The sequence below is a fragment of the Saimiri boliviensis genome, chromosome 5, assembly GCF_048565385.1.
Source record: "Saimiri boliviensis isolate mSaiBol1 chromosome 5, mSaiBol1.pri, whole genome shotgun sequence".
Classification (NCBI taxonomy): Eukaryota; Metazoa; Chordata; class Mammalia; order Primates; family Cebidae; genus Saimiri; species Saimiri boliviensis.
Genome location: NC_133453.1, coordinates 95497953 through 95520184, shown reverse-complemented (window position 1 = coordinate 95520184; position 22232 = coordinate 95497953). Strand labels below are relative to the sequence as shown.

The 22232-nt window shown below is 34.7% G+C and overlaps 1 protein-coding gene across 1 annotated transcript in view; it reads left to right on the top strand.

Annotated features, from left to right (window-relative positions):
- The window catches only part of ARHGAP15 (Rho GTPase activating protein 15), a 645891-nt gene that overhangs the window by 295563 nt on the left and 328096 nt on the right, over positions 1 to 22232 (top strand). The window contains exons 7-8 of the mRNA XM_003921995.3: positions 13454 to 13552; positions 14746 to 14875. Coding sequence (XP_003922044.1) covers positions 13454 to 13552; positions 14746 to 14875 — 229 coding nt within the window. The remainder of the gene's footprint in view (positions 1 to 13453; positions 13553 to 14745; positions 14876 to 22232) is intronic.

Here is a 22232-nt window from a genome sequence, read left to right as displayed (position 1 = left end):
GGACAGAATACAGAACCTAAAAGTAAGATAACAAAATTCAGTCCAGGCTGTTAGGGTGTGAGTTCCAACCAGAAATAACAAGGATATTTTAAAGACCATTGGATGATTGCTGAATACACTGACATGACTCATTTTCAGATATTCTTATAACTATGGTGCCTTGAACACAGTATGGATTATTTCTTGATTACGTGTGTAAGAATTCAGATGGGTGAGGCAGATGGAAGGTGGATTTAAAGAACACAGTGAGGTGCAGTGAGGATCAGGGAGATGCTCTGCAGAGCCCCAGTTCCTCAAAGAGGGTCTGGCAAAAGGACACTATCAGCCGAGAGGGTCTGGTATGTGAGATAAACCACCAAAATAGGGAACCACAAGCCAGAAACAAGAACAGGATACAGCTATAGATATGAGCTTTGGCGAAGACAGGATATCCAAGACAGGGTGCATGCTCAACTAACAGGGCCAGAGATCATGTTAAGTCACTTTGGGGTGTGGCAAAGGTCTTGATTCAAATACTGACCGTCTCAAAAGCGGGCATCTAACACTGAAGGCAGAGAAGTAGCTGTTGAGTTGTGTAGAAAGAAGGGGAAAAGATCAGGAACCAGAAAGAGCCAGAAAAGCCCAGGGGCCCATGAAAGAGGCATTCTTCATAACAAAATGGCATAGCATCTTTTCAGATAGATGCATTGGTACAACCTTAGAAGGCAGTGGCATGTTGACAGTTATGGAAGTTGCAAATACAGGGCCAGCTTTAAGAGGATGTCTTCTCCACTCTGATGCTGTGGAATAGCTCAGCTAATACATCTTCTCAGGGACTAAGAACTGCTTTCCTCTTTACCAGTGTACCAAACAAAATCTGTGCTCTAAATTTCAAGGCCTTTTGTTATGTAGATACCAAAAGCTTTAGTTATAACCTAAGCCAACTGAGCTATCATTCACTCTATACCCCTTTATTGAGAGCTGGTGTTACTCCAGGTACTTGGCTGAGTGCGGGGACATGTGGTTTTTGTGGTCAGGGAGTTTATCGTGTTGAAAGGTCAAGACACTGGATGTGTACAATAGTGAGACGCACACCATTCTGAAGCTAGTACAGACTGCTGAAGGGATACCTCTTTTCTGACCTCTAGATGTTGTAAAAGACTTTCCTGAATAGGCGATGTCTGAGTACTTTCCCAAATGAAGAGATGGAGTTTGCAAAATCCAGGTGACAATCAATGAATCAGTCAATAAATCAAATCAAATAATAACATTTTTAAGTGCTAAGGGTGTACCAGGTACTATGTTAAGTTCTTCTCCTGGATTATATTTTATATAGGCCCTATAATTGCTGTAAAGTAGGTATTAACGTTTTTCTCAGGTTATAGGTGAGAATATAGAAACACAAAGTTTTTAAATGAATTGTTCAAAGTTACGCCGTTAGTAGGTAGAGGAATTAAAAAGATTAGAGACAGAGAGATAAATGATGAAATGTTTGGCAACATACATTAAATCAGGCGTCCCCAAACTACCGGGCTGCATGCAGCCCTCTGAGGCCATTTATCCGGCCGCCCACCGCACTTCAGGAAGGGGCACCTCTTTCATTGGTGGTCAGGGAGAGGAGCACAGTATGTGGCGGCCCTCCAACGGTCTGAGGGACAGTGAACTGGCCCCCTGTGTAAAAAGTCTGGGGACACCTGCATTAAAGAATTTAGGTTTTATCCTGAGGATAAAAGGGATCCATTCAGTGACTGATAAGTGGCATGTGACAGATATGGATTTAGGTAGATCATCTTTCCATGGTCTAGAACAGCAGACACCAATGCAGCATAATTTTCAAATCACCTGTGGAGCTCTGTAAACAATCACACTACTAGGCCCTATTTCCAGGGTCTGATTCTTTCAGGTCCTAGTGAATGTGAGAATCAGACTTACAAACATCTCCAAGAACAAAGTTGATGTCAGTCATCTTAGGAGTTAACTCAAGAGTGGATATAAAGAATGGACTGCAACTATATCGTCTGGCAGTAAGGAGGTCAGACCAGAAGTCACATTGGTCCAAATTATAATTGATCAGAAAATATACTATTTTGAATTGAACTAGAGGTACACATTAGGGATCTATCCATTTTACAGCTCTAATTTAAAAAAATGAGAAATAGTATAAGATAATTCCTTAGTGTGTCTGTAAGGGAGAGGAATCATGTCCTACAGGAAAATGCTTGGTGTAACACCTTTATTTAAGGGATGAGTGAAGAAGGAAAGAGTCCACAAAGAGGGTATAGGAACACATTCTTCATGTCCTTAAGAGATGCTAGATTCTTCCCTTCCTCTGGATATTTGTGCAAGCTTTTTCTTTCACCTGTGTTGTTCTGTTTTTCTGCCTTTTCTTCTACTAAATCTCATCAATCCTTTTAAGATCCTTCTCCAACATTCTTTTCTGAGTCCTCCATTATACCCTCAAGGAAATTATGGTTTCCTTCATAAAAATCATTATGTGTCCCATCTTGAATCATGATTTAATTGTTGTTTCTAATTGTTTTCCCAAATGAATCTTTTCACACACTAAGTTAGAAGATTATTCAGAGGAAGGGTCACTGCTAACTTTTTTGTGTACGTCACAGTTCTTAGAATTGGAGCAATGGCAGGTATTCACTAGGCACCTAAATGGTTGTTAAATGACTCCCAGTGTTGTATGTGATGACTAATGATCCATATGTCCCAGAGACACAAAATAGGCCTGGTTTACACCTATTGTCCTGGTATGATTATTAACAGTGCCTTTTGCCTTCAGAATTATCATAGTTTCAACAATAAATTATAGAGTCACCCTACTGATAGTGCTACCGATATATTTTTTAGAAGTCTAGCATCTTTAAATGGTAGTATTTCAATATAAATATCATTTTGCTTTGGGGAGTAAGGATTGTTAAGGTATTTCTGCAGACATTTGGCATTCCAGATGTCTCCTTATTAGGTGGGTGGCCTGTTGCTCAATTGACAGATGTCATTGTCTATTATAGAGTCACAGGTGGTTTATTTTTATAAAAATACCATTAAATTCTCTCTCTCTGTCTTTCTGTTGTGTTCTCTTTCTAAACATATATATATATATGTATATATATATATAGAGAGAGAGAGAGAGAGGACACATATGTACATATGTAATATTTATATAATTTATTTACATAATATATACATTATATATAATTTATATAATATACATACATATATAACTATAGCACATATGTACATATATGATATATCTTACTATATAGGAAATATAGCACTATATCATATAGATCATATGTGATATACTGATACATATCATAGCGATATATATAATATATGAACATATTATATGTACATATGTACTATATATATTATAAAGCACTGACTATAGTTTTGGAAATGTCAGGTGCTTTCTCAGGTTTAGTTTAAAGATAACCTTTTTGAATAAGCAGTTAGGAATTTTCTCCAAACAGAAGAATTACAAGTTTTCCACATTCTCAGAAGAAAATTTTCAGCATTTTCAATTTATTTAAGCCTATCATTCATGGAAAAAGAACATTAGTACTCATTCATGAAACTCCTAATTACACAGATAACTAATCATTTCTAAAGAATGATCATGCTCTTTCATGGAGAGCAAAATCTAGATTGTCAAGCTCTTGGTTAAACACAATTTCAAAATTATGAGACACCAAAAGTAAGTGTTTAGTATTATTACGTAGTTTGGATTCTATAAAAAAGAATTCACTGGTTAGTTCCCAAATCTCCACCTAATATTTGTTCCTCTATCTAGATTATATAACTTGACAGCCGAGGAGGAAATAGATACCATTCTTTCTTGTGAGCCACAAACTCTGCAAAGGCCATTCCCAGTTCTGTTATTTCCAGGACAGAGTATCAGAAATACCATGGGAATAGTTTATATATGCCTGGGCTAATCTGTGTTTACTAGCATAGTACAGAGGTGCACTGTTTATATTTGAGAAAATAGTTATAAATGCTTCTTCAGATTGCAAACACTCATTTATCTTTAGAGTATATCACCACCTGAATTATTTTTATGTAAATATTGCGCCTCTTAAATATAATGATGATAATAGAGGCTGTGAATCCATAGATGTGCTCAAGTGTTCCCTTTTCAATAACTGAAAATATTTAAATCCCAGAAGTCTTAGCATCCTAGAAGTAGCAGACAGATGGGTCAATAGAGTGAGACCTATAAAAGTTGTGAGTAATGAATAAGACAGACTTGTGGGTTTCTATAACGAAAGTGTGGTGCATCTCCTAGGTTGGTATGTTCTGGCTATGCTGCGAACCGTAGCCCAGAAACGATTGACTCAAAGAGAGTCCTCAGCTCCTTTGCTCCTTTCAGCTCTGTTGTAGAAAGCTCTCTTTGGCAAAGTGTTGGAAACAACACAAGGTGGGACAGGATCTGCAGATTTCCTCACTCAGTCAGAGACCGGCTGGAGTTATCCATCTTCTGGAAATCAGTAAAGAGGTCAACTTTGGGTAGCAAGTTCCCAAGATTGCAGAGAATCTATGTTGTGGTGGCATTGCCATTCCTTACGTGTTGACATCCTTGTTTGGAAACTGCCTCATTTGGCTATGATTTTACGTGAAGATTAAAGCACAGATTTTCATCCGTATCTTCTGTTCTCTGAATGTAAAATTATGAAATACACCTACATTCACTTCTAAGTGGCAGTATTGTAATTGAGCAGATTTTTGTTTTTCACTGAAACCTGGAGTTGAATTGTCTTGAGCCGGAAGGCATTCAAGCTGCTGTTTTCCACTTAGCTATATTTCTCTATAAGCATCTAATTGTTTCAGAAAGTGAGGTACAGTATGTGAAAACCTGAATCTAATGCAAATAAGTCTGTACAGCACTAAAGCTAACAGGTGTTCTCATTAATGTAAGTAGACATGGAACAATTCTTGAATGTTTTATAAACACTCATAATCATGGCCAAATATGTTACAATAGCATAAAGATACATACTGTAACATCTTTTATTCTCATTGTGTACTCTTAGTACTTATTAATAGGAGACGTGTGAGTAATAAACTTGCGGCAACAATACCTACTTCTGCTTAAGTCACTGTATCTTAAAGTGAGCTAATACTTCTAAAGATTATTAACAGCATAACTACTGCCACCTCCTCCCACAGTTTGCTTATTTATTAGTATTAATGATGTTCTTGTAAAATTAATGGCTACAATGCTGATGGACAGCAATGAGCATCTTTGCATCACTGAGGTTCTCTGAAGACTTGACCCACTAACCCAAGGATTCGCTCTTTTAAATTTTGAACTCATGTTCCAATTCCCATACTGTCAACTCCCAACTCCAAAAGCCTGTTTTTCAGGTGAGATTCTTGGATGATCTAGTGTAGATGATCCCTGTAAAATACTTGGGTGGCTTTGGAATATAATCAAGAACAATCTATTTTAAGAATAAGCATTGAAATACAGATGACTCTTGTGCTTTCCAGCCCTGCCAAGGTTTATCCGATTGTCTGATGTCTAGGAATTGTTGACTGCTGGGAAAATGTAGTCTTCAGACTGCTACTCTCAATCTTCAAAATAGTTTGCCTATTCTACTCTCATGAAGTGTTCTCAGTAGATGTCATGATTACATTCCTTATATTACCTGAAAGAATGCAATTGTATTGGAACCTTCAAGATTTTATGACAGTAATGAGTTAAATATATTATGGCATACCAAACCACGAAATACAATGCATTCACTGAAATGAATAAAGTAGATAAGATTTGTGTGTTTATTATTTTCTTAGTATTCCTTTTGTATCAGTTGTTCAGCCATGCATGTAGACAATTGTCATTGGCCTCAGAATTATAGCATAGTTGGGGGAACAGGAAGACCAACAAGGCAATGGAACATAGACCAATTTGTGCTTTGATAAAGGAGAAGCAGGATGGTATGAGTGCACTTGGGGGAATATCAATTTCAGAGAAGCCTTTACTGGAAAGGTGACATCTCAATTGATTTGAATATGACAGAGGATGTCAAAGGGGTCTAGGCAGCAGGAACAACCTGCTCTAAGGGAAGAACTGAGAATTAGTATGGGACAGCTGGGAAACAAACAAAAAAATCAGTATGGCTGGATGGTAGAGATGCAGAGGAAAATGTGGAGCTGAGGAACCGCAAAGTGGGTCAGTGCCGGAGCACACAGGGGCTGGCAGGTCAAATTAAAGAATCTGCACTGCACTGCAACAGCTGTGGGGAGCCTCACAATTACATCAGGTGGAGGAATGGGATGATCAGATCCAAGTTTCAGGGACATCACTTTGGCTGCAATGTATAGTATGGATTTCAGGGAAAAACATGGATGAGACAAGAAAGCAGGGATATTGTAACTAAATTCTCCAGAGAGATGATGGTAGAATATATAGTAAAATGCATTAAAAATTTTCATAATAGTACACATTTTCATTAAAATATAAACATACATATTTCCTCATGGGTCAGAAAGATATGTACAAAGAGACAATTTAGTATATCTTGAAGAAAGGGAGATTTTATGTTATACTTTTGAATTTACTGAAATTTTTTAAATTGAACATTACCTACATAAGGACAGTAATAATAAAAATAGTTCCAATTTGAAGACGATGGGGGCAGCAGATTCCCAAGTGTTGTATGACTAGATGAGTAACTGAACACAGTAAATATAGCTCCGGCAAGAAGGTGATCTGTGGTTGGCAGGGAGTGACTGGTGGTGACAAGTCCCAGGATGATTCATTTATCTACAGACAAGAACTCCCCCCAAATTTAAAAATCAAAAGCAATAAAAGTCTAAGTTGATCTCTTTATACACCAACTGCTTCGATTAGTCTCTTTTTCAGTCGTTTTTTCCTATGAGCACCACAGGCAAAAGTTTTGGTGTAGCTGCTGCAGAACTGTGGAAACTGCTAAACTATCTACTAATTACTTGGGATAGTATTCTTTCATGAATATTGAGAAGACTGCTTCTCAGTACTTAAAATATTTTAACACAGGTAAAAGAATAAACATGAGGGTTTTTTTTTGGCTTGTTTGTTTGAAATAAATTTGGGGTTTAGATATTTTAAACAGAAAGGTATAGTGGGAAAGTAATATGGGGTATGATTGTTCACTACAGGGCCAATTTTATTATGCAGAACAAATTTCTGTTGTACAAATACATGGACCAAACTATTTGGGTGTCAAAGTATACAGCTCAATTTCACTTAAAAAGCATTGTTTCTTGAAAGGTTGGCCTTAAACCTTAGACTTTGGAATGCACTGGAGATCTGTTATGTACGTAGCCCAACATTTGTTGACTTTCCATTAATAAGAGATTGCTTACATGAGCAGGTTATTTTGATGTGATGACACCACTGAGGGTTCCAATAAATGTACATGCAAATCAATCAACCCCAAACACATTGAAAACATATCTAATAAACATCTGGAAATTAATGAACAGACATTTGTTAACACAGGGGGAGTTGTGGAAATGCTGGATCCATTGGTGACCTGGTTTATGTAGTAGCATGTGGATTTAGGAACATTTCACAGAGTCAGAAGAAACAGAGTAATGATAACATAAGGTTCAACATCTTTAGATATGTAGAACATTTTCCGTTGCTTAAAACAAATATTCCCTCAGAAAGTATAAAACATTTTTCTGACTTGCAAAGTTTTTGCAGTCTATCATTTAAATTACTTAAATAAAGGGAGCTTTACTGCTCCCCAAAGCTGAGAATATAACACCCTCCATGCATATTAGCTTGATCTTCTTGACAGACCAGAAAAGTATTTGTGTGTGCCAATTAAAACAAAAATGGATCCCTAGTGGCTTGTTCCTCATACAACTTTTGAAGACTGCTATCATTGTTTGCTAGGGTAACCCTGGATAAGGCTGCTATCCAAAGTAAACAAAGTTTTCAAAACTTTCATGACAGATGGGGATTACAAATGCATTTTAATAAGAGAGTTGCCAAAGCAACTTTTTTTTTTTTGTAATCAGCATATATTTACTTAACATCTAGCAACATTGGGAACACAAGGCAGATACTTTCTCACAAAATCCTTTAACAAGTAACATTTCTGGAAAGGCAAATTGAAGACCTTTTACATCTAACTGATATTTTACCCTTAGTTTAATTTTAACTTTGCTCAACATGCTAAGAAAAATGTTAGAAATTACTCAAACCAGACTGTAATTTGAGACAGACATTCAGCCTGATAGTGTAATTTCTTTGGTGGTCATAAACACCTTTGAGACCAAGTAATTTAGCTATTAGTATAACCATGACAACCTTCACTTGATCAGCTGTATCAAATGTGGAGTGATACAAGATGAAAAAAATGTGAATCTGTGTGTGTGTTTTTTAAGCATTATTACTTCAATTTTAGGTCTTGATATCTCCCTATAATGTGTATATTTTCTGCTGGGAGTATTGAATACAGATATGGGCAAAATTACTATCACAAAAAATAATTCATATTCACTTCAAATAAACTTAGTGTATTTTGATATAACTTTTTATTTTTACTTAATTTAATTCAAATATAAAACTTCCATAATGAAGTCCAAAATATCTCTAAACATAATAGCAATTAAATCCCATTCCTCTTATCCATGTATTTCTAGAACCACTGTACCCATATTATTTTAACATGTTTTAGGAATCTTTGGATATTTGGCATATTTTATTATACATTTCCTACATACCATTTCAGTTTCATTAAGATGGAATAATCCCTCCTTAGGTTCCAATCAAAATGTGAAAGATATTTGTTCAAGTGTAGGATTGCTTTAGTCCTTTCTAGGATTTGAAGGAGTTTTAGATAACCCAATTTAGTTTTAGATATATTTTTTCATAGCAAGACAGTGCTTGTTTTTGGAAAGGAAAATCAGCGTAAGGATTTTGCATGATCTTTTAAAATCGGGCTATCTTTAGCGTAACTGCAAGGAAAGAGGCAACTTTGTCTAAAGTTGCTATTCCAAATTTCCTAACAGAAACCAAATTATCACAGCCCTTTCCCTGTTCAAACACACAGTTCTTGACTGTATACAACTGTTTGCTAAGAACCAGTGAACTAGAAATCAAGATCTTTGTAATCTCTTAATTTTATCATTTAAAATGATGCCAATTTGATAGAATGGCATTCTCATTTTCCTCATTTGCTTCATTTTCTTCATTTGCAAAATTACTTTATGATAGTGGAGGGAAGCTGCATTTGGAGAATGTTTATTATGTGCTTTGAGATCATTAAAGCTGATATCACTTTGCATACCAAGTGGTGGTATTCACATCTTTAATATACTAAAGTTCTGATACAATCAACCTTTAAAGAATAACACATCATGACCACCAGTTTATGCATACTTTCATGATGTAAATGTGTCTGCAGTAATTGCTCTCTCCTCTGAAATCTTGACATGAGCATCATGTGTGCCACTCACATTGGGACTCAGTATAAGCTATTTTCTATAGTTATTTATCTGTATATGCACATGTCCTATTTATCCTAACAGACTGTAAGTTCTTGAGAGTGGGGGCTGTGTATCCCTAGCTTCTAGCAATGTTCCTTGTACTTAATGGATGCTTACTCAGTCATTGTTAATGATTAGTGGGATGTTCCGTCATGAACACGTCCTCTCTAGTCTTCTGTACACGAAATTATTTGTGGGATTTATTCTGTAATCGGAAGGGTGGGACTCTCAAACAGAGAGGAGCACTCTGTCACTCATTACCTCTTACATCTTTGGTAATCTCCCCATGTGCATCTGAAGTCAATTGAAAAAGAAGCTGGTAATATTTAACCATCAAATATATTTTGCTGCTGAGGTATATATATCATTGATAATTATATCTGTTTGGTTTTTATTTATGAAAAGATTGGCAATAACTAAATTAAAATACCATCAATGTTTACTTTGTGTAGCTATGCATAATTTTGGTTCTTTGTTATCTTTATTTTTCCCAAATTCTACACAATAAAGTATTATTCTTATTATCAGAAAAAGTTAGGTTCTAAAAAAGGTTTTATTTATATTCTAGTAAACAAAAGTATGGAAATTTGTAATGGTATAAATGCCATTCTACACATTATTTTCTCATTTAAATTAAAATCTAATAGTATAAAATCTCACTGCCAGAATGAATATTGATGAGAGTGGTTCTTAATTGACAATATTTAGAAGAAAAATACTTAAATCTTAATTGACAATATTTAAAAGAACAATACATAAACACTATTTAAACTCTTTTAAGATGCTTCAAATTAGCATAGTAAAACTCCATTTAATTAAAATCTAAAACACAAATTTCTTGGCTCTTCATCTCTTATCAGTGAAGTCTGGACTTGTGTCGACCTGCCTCCGTATTTAGATGAACTGTAAAAAGACACATACTGTTCTAAGCCCACGTGAAAACTACTGTTGAATTAACCCCTGAAAACCTTAAGGAATGTGCCCACCCTGCACGTTGCTCAGTGGACATGCTTCTATAATTTCTTGGGCATAAATTTCTTACTAGCAAGAATTCAGATGGACCCTTATTTAGTATGAAGAAGTTCAAGACAAATTTTCCTGGATGGATACTTAAAGATGTTTATTATTGACACTGGCACACTTCATTAAGACTACTTTGGTGCCCTGATATATTCCTTCAAAATACGACCTTGTGGTGATGAGGGATGTCAAGGAACATTTGCTTGAAGTAGATTTCTAAGCAAGATGGAGGCCAGCATCTCTTATCTAAACCTGTTATGCTTTCTGTAAGTTCTTCCTTCATCCCCTCACCCTAGCATCTGTCACAGAGGCAAAACATGATATAGAAAGAGTACATTAGCACAGCTTAATATCAAAGCCTTTATCTCTGTTATACATTACTTTAGATTGTTGTCATAAGTTGTTCAATCAAAAGGTTTAGGCAAAGCTAACATTCTTTACTGATGTCTTTTTTTCCCCAAGAGTGTTGGAAATTCGATTGTTCAAAGTGCAAATATGATTCAGCAAACCATTTATCAGAAATCCTAAAGAAGTAAAGTAAAAAAGTGAATTGAGGAACCTGAATTAAATGGCCTTTACCAGTCAAAGATTTTGAAACTACTTTTTTTGTGAGTGACTGGAATAGAGCAGAACAAAGTCAATTACTGACTGTAATTAAGAAGTGGATGCATTTAAACTGTAGAGAGCAGTAGCAGACTTCTCCAGACTGCCTGGTAACTCGAAAGATTAGTGGGAAGACAGAGGAAAGGATGTGAACTGTATCTCTCTGATAGCATGTTTTGAATGAATTGCATTTATATAGCTCTCTGATCTGGCTTCTCAATATGAATTCGTAAATCACTGATTATGTATGATTAATGCAGTAATATATTTGGACAAAGGAACTTTTAAAATACATTTTGCTTTTGGTTGCGTTAGCAATATAAGATCCCCTTTGCATTGCATAGCATGCACCAAAAATGCAAATGCACTGCTAAAGTACTTATATGTTATCACTGTTCGAATTTACTAGACCGAAAGCTGAACTATGTTAGCTCTTTCGTAAACCCTCATAATATCGTAAATCTAATTATGTTTGTTTCTCATACTTTTAAAATGTTGTTTCTTTTTATAATTTTATAGTGGTTTATTTATACTGGCAGAGAAATATTATACTGTACATTGTGCTTTGGCTAATTCATTTGTCTTTGTGTATGTTTACCAATTATGATGTTAGAAATACATTCATAATCAAAATATTTAACTACAGATTAGGATGAAGGTAGAGGTCAAGGACATTAGTAGTTTTCTTGTGTTAGTTATAAATGATCTTATATTTTTAGATTATAATTTCTGAGGCAACACTCTATAAAGTAAACATTTGGAACTTTATCTGAGTAGAGAACATTGCAATGGTGTTCAGAAAATTAGGCAAACATCACCTTAGCTGTCTTTCACTGGATACATAAAACAGAAGACTGTTTTGAGCCATCCTAAATCTTACATGCAGTATCATTTTAAAAAGAGAGAGAAAAAATGATTGGCCCCAGTGATCTGTCAAATTCTAGTGTGGGCAATTAAATCCTATTATTTTTCAATCTTTCACTTCTTATAATTGCATACACTTTAGACAGTTCCTCTCCTTACAGTTTTAAAGACCACACTTGATATTGGAACCCATCTCAATCAACAATGGTTGCTTCGCAATACTGATTAATGTTGAATCTCTATAGTAGTTTTTCTAAAAACAAATGGCAAATGAATAATGTGCAAATATGTAACAGATTTCTTTAGAAACCCCAAAATCATTGTCATTAAATGCTGCCATAAGAATCCTTGAAACCTTCAGAATGAGCCATTTGGGGTAATAATTGTCACTTTAATGATAGAATTATAGAGATGGCCTAAAGCATGATTTGTGATTTTCTGAACCTGTGCCACATTTCAGCGTTCACCTCCTGTTTAGAGCCAGGAAGGCAGAGAAGAGGTGACTGGCTCCTGATTGAGTATTTTGAAATGTCAGTCCTCTAAACCTCTGAACTCTGTGTGACAGTAGTTGGGAAATGTTCATCTTCCTGTTGCAAGAAAAAGTCAGTAATATAAAGGGAAAATCTTCACAGTTCAGATTGATGGCCAAATACAAAAAGTGTGTCCACACCCACTCTAATCAATTTTTTCTCCAAGTAGCCCTTTATGTGTGAAACTTAGAGTATTTCTCTGTTTCTATAGGGTCATATCCTTTTCTCACAAGTCTGAGGAGAAAAAGATTCACTGTAATTCAAAATACACAGTTACATGCTAAACATTGCCAACTACTTAGCAGTGCTGAGAGTCAGGAACCTGGATGTTCATTTGATAAATACTCTCCCAGAGGGGTTCAAATATATAAATGAACTTTTATTTTAATATACTTCTTTTGTGGGGGAATTGTTTTTTTTTATTATTACTTTCCTATAGATCTCTGATAAGAAAGTAGAAATAATCAAATGTTATTCATCTGAATGACCTTTTGGAAGTCTGCAATTAGACTTTTTGGTAAATAATCTGTTTTAGAGCCCTCCATAAAAGGAAATCAAATATAGAGATACTATTAGATTTGAAAAGACAGACAGGAAAGAGGCAAATGTGCAGAATGAATTCTGACACACCCGGGTGCATTTTTGCTGCGGGTTCTGACTTAAGTGTGTACTGTCTGCAGTTCTCTGAACTTCCTGGCTTATTTCTCCTTAAGTTGGAGTAATTCAGCTTTAGCCCTACTCTGACTTAATCGTTCTATTATTAAAACAATAATGTATTTGTTATGACATGAAAAAACAGTTTAGAGAGAGCAGTTCAAAATGCTCCCAGTTCCCAGAAAGACAATTACTGGAACACAAGAAAATATTTCAATGTATTAAACTGTGTTTTTTAAAAATGGATTTTTACATGTAAGAGATTTATCTTACAAAATTTCTTTACCTGTCGATTTTTTATTTTTCAGATCACAACAGTATCAGGAAATGAGTTCCTTCTACAGTCAGATATTGACTTCATCATATTGGATTGGTTCCACGCTATCAAAAATGCAATTGACAGATTGGTATGTATTTGTTTTGGCTGTTACCTTTATTAATTAAAATGTAGTCATTTAAATCTTAGTGCTCAGGCATATAACACACACACATTTAAATAGATCCTATGGACTGAGAGAATTTAAGTTCTTTTAGTTTAAATAGAATCCACTAAAAACCTTTTCATCAGACAGGATTTGTAGAACTAAATGTCATTTAATTTCTCTCTTTCAAAAATGTAGTGCATTCTTACTTTTTTTTTACTAGAGGCTGTAAAAAGCACACAAGCACTTAATAACTACTGAATTTTTTTAACTTTCAGTTTATGCAGTCCATAGTGAAAATTCCTGAAAATAAATATAAATATATTTAAGACCACACTCACTGTTTTAATACCAATAAATAACGACCCTTTGTACTGATTTTTATTATTCTTCCAGCTAAGCTAGATTGTTCTTCTCATGAAAATTACATATCTAGAACTTCATGAAATTATCCTAAAACATACATTCAGAGTATGTTTTTTAAGAGTGAACTTATTTAAAACCACTCATTTCATACTGAGACTCTAGAACATTTAATTTTAGAAAACTAATATTTGCAAAATTTTGAGAAAAATTCGTTCTTAATATGGAATACAATAGGATAGTAAAAGATTTTCTGTTTGATTTTCTTGATACTTAATTGCAGGCTTTCATTATATTCATTTGGGGACTAACACTTTAAAAAGTAAATTAGCAAATTAACTTTTCCCATAAACAGTAAACCCGGTTAAAGGGGTGTGTGTGTGAATGTGTGTGAGTGCACATACATACGTACACACAAGTACACACAGTTTGTTGTCGTTGAGGGTAGACTCTGGGACCAGACTGCCGGAGTTTGAATTCTGGTTATTTGCCACCTGTGTGGGCTTAGGCAAATTGTTTAACTATTTTGGCCTCGTTTTCTTAATGAAGAAAATAAGGATGATAATAATACCACCTACTCTATAGAATTGTTGTAATGATTAATTGAATTATGCATGTATAGTGCTTAGCATTTAGTAAGTACCATATACGTATATAAACTGTTATTAGAGTATTGAGCTCAGCATAGAGGACCTATCCCCAAATAATTTCCTTACTTCAAATTTCCCCAAAAACACCAAAATAGAACACAAAACTATATGGTGAATCCTTTATTTCTGGTAAAATTATTTAGTCTAATTATTTGCTGTTTCCAGCCAAAGGATTCAAGTTGTCCATCAAGAAACCTGGAATTATTCAAAATCCAAAGATCCTCCAGCACTGAATTGCTAAGTCACTGCGACAGTGATATAAAAGAACAGAAACCAGAGCACAGAAAATCTTTAAGTGAGTATTTTCTTTGACTTGCTCATTTTAAGTTTGTCTAAATGCAGTGCTTATGAAATATAAATGCTTTGAAATGAGATTTAAGCCAAACTCATCTTACTCGTAGAAGATTCGTAGCCATTTCCTGGACAGGGATTCATGCACTGGAGGGCAGTCTGGGCACTTTGCTCACATCATTGTTGGTAATGCCTTTTGAGAAAATAATTGTTCCAAGGTCATGGTCTCTGCTTACAGCAAACCTCTGAATCTCTGAGTAATAGCCAGGGTGTTCAGATCGGTGATTGATTTTGAGAGTGGGAAATGTCAAGCGTCTCCAACCTTGGTATCTTGACTATTTTATTTTCATACATTAAAGGATATGAGTGATCACTAGCATTGGTCTAACTTAAGTCAACAGGCTATGCCACTTTCCATACCTTCAGACCAGCAGAAAGATTTAGAAACATGCTTTCAGAGAGGCTGAAAATGTGGGATATGAATTAGATGTTCTCCAAGGTCACACCTAGTTCTAATATTCTAAAAGAATTGAATTTAGAGTAAAAAGAATGGTCTCACTACTTACATAATGATCTTGAGTATCATTCTTAACTGTTCCTGAGACTGCTTCTTCCTCAGTGAAAAGGGGTTATAAAATATGTCACACCTATTTCATAAAGTTGCTTTGAGTCTCAACCTCCCAAAAGAAGAGGAAGACATCTTTGGAACCAGAGATAACCTATTCTCCAAGATCTTAAAAATTACAGTATTTTGGGGTTTCTTCTACCTAGCTGACCCCAATCTTGAGAATCACCATTTTTTCCCTATGACCAAAGATCAGTATACTGACATCCTAAACTTTTGAATTTAAGGAGCACTCAGTAAGTTGAGAAGAGCTGCTAATAAAGGACACACACACACGCACACACACACACACACACACACACACACACACTTATTTATGCTAGATAATTATTTGTGTGCATATACATATATCTGTGCATTAAGAAAGATATATATGTATATGTGTGCACATACATGCACACAAATACTGATACACATATGATAGAGAAGAGAGAAGCTATTTATATGTAATAACATATTTTCCAAAGCTGAATTACTGAAGTCTACAAATCTAGAAATTGCATGAGAACTTAAGAGTAGAAGCACCCTTTTGAAATTAAGTCTTCATGCAAAAACCCATGCCATAATTTTCAACAACTGCTAGATACATTTACTTAGCTAGTATGCAAGTTGGAGTTTAAGATTATCAATGTTAACGTCTAGAAGATGCATGGTGTGTTTGTGGAGAGTTAACAATGCCATTTTAAAAGACTTTTTCATATAATGGTACAGTTCTAGAGTTATTTCATTTAAAGAATGTTTTCCTTTCATTCCTGATCATTGTCTTCTTTTATGGTTTGAGACATAAGCTAAGATTTCAGAATTGGGATTCAATTGGGGATATATATTTAGTGTTGAATATATAAACATTTTGTAGTACATATAAAAAATACGTGATGCAATGACTAGTAAATCTGGAATCTTAGATATAGTCGCTGGTTTGGAGGAGACTTTAACATGTTTCTAAAACCTGAAGCTAGGGAGAAAATAACGGTTGGCAAAAATGTATTTGAGAAACATTGAGGATAATGAATTCTGTATTGAGTAACAGTCACTTTAAAAGTTTTAAGATACTGCTGAAAAAAAATCTTACAGACAGAACACTCACTACTTTTTTTGGAATTTATTTTTAATTGTGAAAGACAATTGTTTTTCTACTTTGAGCTTAAATTCAGTTCTACTTAAAAACAAGGGAAGAGATACATGATTTATTCTATTCATTTCAAAATATAACTAATTGTACAATGACTTCATACTCATCTTTTATTTTGAAGTTAAAAAAAATAACTAGAAAATGTAAAAATATTTACTGTGCACCAGGCACTGTTTTAAGTGCTTGCCTTAGACTAATACATTTAATCCCCTCACCAACCCTGTGAGGTAAATACTATTAGTAACCCTATTTTAAGGATGAGAAAACTGAGACATGAAGAACTAAGAAAATTTGTACAAAAACAAGTTAGGGAGACATGTTTCAAACCCAAACAGTCTTATTTTAGAGCCTGTACTTTTAACTATGACACTATAATAAAGTGAACAAGTAAAAGGTAAACTTAGTTTATATCGACCTTAGACTTAGATAGAAATAGTATGTTAAAAATAAATTAATAGAAATCAGTAAACTTAAGTCAGGACCCAAACGCTTATTGACAAAAACAATCAAAACTGGGTGTTTTATTTCAATTTTGATTTCACTATTAAAATAATAATTTAATCTTTAATACTAGCTCTAATTTTAGAAAATTCTTCTTTTCTGTATCTTGGTGAGTATGTATAGTTATAAGCCTTTTTTTTTTTTTAGGGCCAGGATGTTTTTTGCAATGTAGGGCACAGTTAATATCCATTACCTTGAATTAACTTCATTCAATATGTATGTATTCATTTTCATTTGAAAGGCATAATGATTGACCCACCCACACAATATCAAATTAGACCACGCAACAGTGATTGACATATTTTATATGTGATGCTTTTTAAAGTATTTTTTTCAAGTAGGAAATCTGTGTGAAACCCCTCTGATCTCAGTCCTAGATTTGAACACCCAAACTTAGGTTTCTTAAAACATGCATTCAGTTTTATGTCACCCTCTGGAGATTAAATAATTACGTAGAATCAGAGACTCACAGTATCCTCTTCCTTATTAGTAGTCTAAGCACAAACTTTATTGTCAGTTTTCTGCCTTTGGCTTCCTGTTTCCTTGATGTTCCCATAAGTTTTGCCGCCAAGATTGTAGATAGATAAAGCCAGAATTACTTTTTTAAAAGGCATGTGAACATCATTAGCAGCTAACAGGTGGTCATTTCATTGTCCAGTTTGTCTATATAACATGGGAAAAATATGTTCTGTCAATGAGTAAATTCAGAAAGTTATGTTTACATATACTTTCCTTTTAAAAAATATGATTCTAACCTGCCAACTCTATTAAGAACTAATCAGATATTTTAAGATATCAGTTGAGTCTAATGGACAAGAAGCCAGAAAATTTAATGCAAGGGCCAAATCACTGTGGGAAATTCAAGACATCAGCCTGGGATGAGAGTAGGAGAGCAGCTCTCCAGGGAGGGCTATTATGGAAAGAGGAGAGTCAATCAAAGAAGATGTGAACATATTTCTCTGAGGAAAGAGAATTGTCTTCCACTGACAGCAAAGAGGGGGAAGACCCAAATATAATAAATCCTGCATCAAATAACCTTGGCAAGGTTTCTTAATTTTTCTGAGCTTTACTTTTCAGATCTGTAAAAATGGGTCTAATACTGTCCTTACAGGATCTGTGAGAATTTAAAATTAAACCTGTAAATGCTTAGCTCACAGCAGGCACTCAGTAAGTAGGATCTCTTACTGTTATCCTCCATTTCCCCAAGCAGATGGCACTGGAACAGGGCTTGAGACAAAGGTGGTGTTTGACAAAAGACTGAAGGAGGGCATGTATGCATGCCATCCCACTCCTTGAGTATACAAAAGGTAGGAAGAGGGTGCCAGAATTGGATAGAGGAGTCATAACTGCAGAAAATCTAAGCAGAAGCAGCTGGTCTTTCCCCTGGCAACTCCATGTGAAAGGGGCACGTAGGCGATTCTTGGGAGCAGCACACCAGCAAACAGTAGAAAGGGGCAAAGAAACACTCTTGATTCTCCTAAACCCAGAAGAGTCTGTCATTCAGAAGTTCAGGCTGATGGGAAGGATTCAGCATTAGCCATCTCATTACTCCTTTACACAAAGCTCTAGTTTATTCATTTATGCACATATTCATTCTTTTTCACGAACAAATACAACTAAATGTATACAACTAAAATTCTTGATTTCACTCATCTGTGCTTTCAATTTTTAAAAAACTTTTGTATTTAGGTTATGCTTTAGTAGTAATATCTCATGCCTATCAATTGCTAAACTGTTAACACCGTGTAAGTGTGGAGACCTTGGATAACTTGAATATAAAATTAACGCTTTAGTATCATAAATAAGCACCTTGAAATGAACATGAGTTAGAAGACTAAAGTCAAAAGGTAAAAGAGCTGAAAGGAAATGGATTTTCCTTTAGCTGTTTTTTGATTAAGTTATTTAAAAAAACAAATATGTTCTGGGTGAAATCCTAAATGCATTTGGATGTGGATTTCCCAAATCTATATCCCCTTAATGATGTGTGCAATAAAGCAACAGAAAGAAATAAAAAACTTGAATTGAGATAGTTATGAAATAAAAATTAAAATGCTACAGACTTTTAACTTGTCTTTGTTTTAAAAATTTGCCTGCGAAGTGTCATGACCATGCCAAGTGAAAACAAGTTTCATAGAGAAGACAGTAATTTTGTGTACTAATCTAAATAATCATAATACTGGCCTTCTACAATATAAGAAAGTTATGCTCTAAAAATTTAACTGTAAATTGGTTGCTTAGACCTTGATACATTTTCACAAGGAAACCATGGACCAAGCCACAAAAGCACGCTTGAACCTTCTGCAGTCACTTAGAATGTTGTTTCTAGGGAATAAATTCATTCTGAATTTGCTGCACCTCTCTGCCCCTGAGAGCTAAGACTTCCCAGTAGCGTTGCTTTCGATCTGGTTTCCCATCTCCTTCTCCCCACTTCTGTACCAGCTCCACCAAAGCAATTAGGAGCCTCAGAATGACTTTGTCTAGGATTCTTCTGGAGCCTGAAGGTCCCCAGTAGTTGCAGGGAGAAAATTTAAAGCCTCTAAATGGAAAGAAGCCATAAAAAAAAGGAGAGAATGGATGGCTAAGTAGGCATTTTTGCCGCATTGATGGGAAGCGGGTTCTAAGCAAGACAGATGTTCTTTGTAAAAAGTATGTGCAATGACAGATTAAGTCTGGAATTGTCCCAAATATAAACATTTGATGAATCTAGGTGGTGCATATGCAAGTGATCGTGATCCTATTGTTTCATCTCTTTTTTGTATGTTTCAAAAGTTCCCCAATTAAAAACTGAAGTAAACACACATACTTACACAAAAGTAGGTATTGCCCATGTGCCTAATTTAATAAAAGAATACACATATTTTCTAATTATGACTTGAAACCTTTCAAAGAAAGATCAAATTTTCTGAATATAGGTCACATTAAGACCTCTTTACATGAAACATTGATAACTTGTTATCCTATTTTTCCTCCAAAACCAATATATTTTTTTCTTGTGACCATTGAGACCTTTCTAGCAACTATATAATTAAGAAAACTTGTAAGATATTTATTATTATCCAAAATTGAAAAGTCATACTAGTTTCTTGGATAAATATGTAATTATCAATTGTTAAAACACATACTGTGAAGTCTGCTCTGGGGGCTTATATAAATACGTATTTTAAAATTTCTTATTAAAAATTTTGTATAAAACAGTCTAATCCTGCCAATATATGAAAATAATAAGATGAACAAGCCATCTGCCAAGAAAATGAAAACAATATTAAAATTGCTCAGATAAACTATATCTAAGTTCTGAAGAAATAGAAGAGCTGTTTCCTGGAAATAACAAAAAAGTCATAATATTTGTGTGGAATATTATGAGTTATTATATTATCAAGAGGACAATTTTTCTGATTTGGATGAGATGGTCATTCAGTTTTTTTTTTTTTTTTTTCAAAATAACTAGTGCCACACTGGTACCAGTTTTATTTAATACCCTCTTGAGAAAAACTATTGAGCTAAGATGTGAAAACAAATCATTTCATTTTACTATAGTTATAAGACAGACAATATCTAAAGAATAGTTGAGTATCAAATATCTTTTTAGTTGTTTTTCACAGGTTAAGAGAGTTCTTTATTTCATAATATTTCAGTTGGTAAAGAAAAAGTGGACAAATTATAAATGAAAATTTATGTTAAAGCTACAGGATGTAAACATCGTGAGAGGAAAACAGTAAAAATTAAACACACTTGAGAGTCAGGCATCTGCATTAATTTATCAGAACAGTGTTATGCATAACGGTCTCAGGGCTTCACCATGGCCCTGTGTGACTCTAGCCATTGTTCTGACATATGTTCCAAAGCAGCAGTACCTACTTTTTCTGGGACCCATAGATTGCAGTTTCTTCAAAACATTCCATTTTTCAATGAATCATATGATAAGGATTTAGTTATGAGCTGAGCGAAGAATGTCCTGATTAATCTCTTTTTTCCTATCTAAGGGACTGATCTCGCCCCCTGACCTGTGGACGTCCATTGTCATGTATCTCATAGCATCAACTACCCTGAAAGTCCATCTAACCCGATCAGTGCTCAAGCACTAGATCACCCTATCTTCCTTCTGACCCTGGCAATAACACCATGACCATATTTCCCCTTAGATGAACTGCATTTAATCAATTTCTGATTTCATTAGGTCAAATGGCATCTTGCTTTCAATAATAGGCCAATCCAGAGGGCTCTTTGCTCTAACTTGCAAGCAATATTTTCTTGGCATTAGTACCCTACTATGATTGTAAACAACAGAAAAAAAAAAAAGGTCTTTGATGTCCTCAGAAATTATCCTTTTGTTTATTCCATGACTTTAAAATTGGCATATATTAATGTTTTCTTCTAAAGTTAGGCATATAATCGTCATTCATTGTTGTCACATCAATTTTAAAGAATCTTTGCTAAAGATGGCATTTAAGCATTTAAGGCATTTGTACAGTGAATCACTGTGAAGAGCAAAACATTTTGAATGCAAATGATCACCTCTTTCTATATACAGGATTTTTTTGGTCAATTCATTTTTTGTTTTTAGAAGTAGAGTAACTTATGCTACTTTTCTTCAAAATCCTAAAAGAAAGTAATTTCCTTTCTGATGCATTTATTTGGATGTCCCAAATTGGCCCAATAACATGCTTAGGGACAAACAACAACAACAACAACAAAACTCCATTGTTAGCACACACAATCGTTGAGATTTTCTTGTAAAATAAGCTTCTTATTACTCATAGTATAGCCCTCACTGATGTAAGCAAAATCGGGTATTGCTTTCACCCAAAAGTATTAGCTGAATCCAAAAATACCAGATGTTGTTATCAAACTTTAATGAAGTGTGATCTGTACCACTAGGAGTCTTAGCTTGCTTCAAGAAACGGCTCATGGATGACCTGAGAAACTTAAAGCAATCTGCCAATTCATCTTTTTTTGATTATTTAAGTAGTACCTGAAATCAATTGTTCCTGCTGCCAAATTTTCCTAATGTAAATAAACATACCCTCTTTGTACACAAAATTAATTGGCCTAATAAGGTAGAAAACAAGATGGGGAATGCCATAACCAAGTAAAAAATATAGA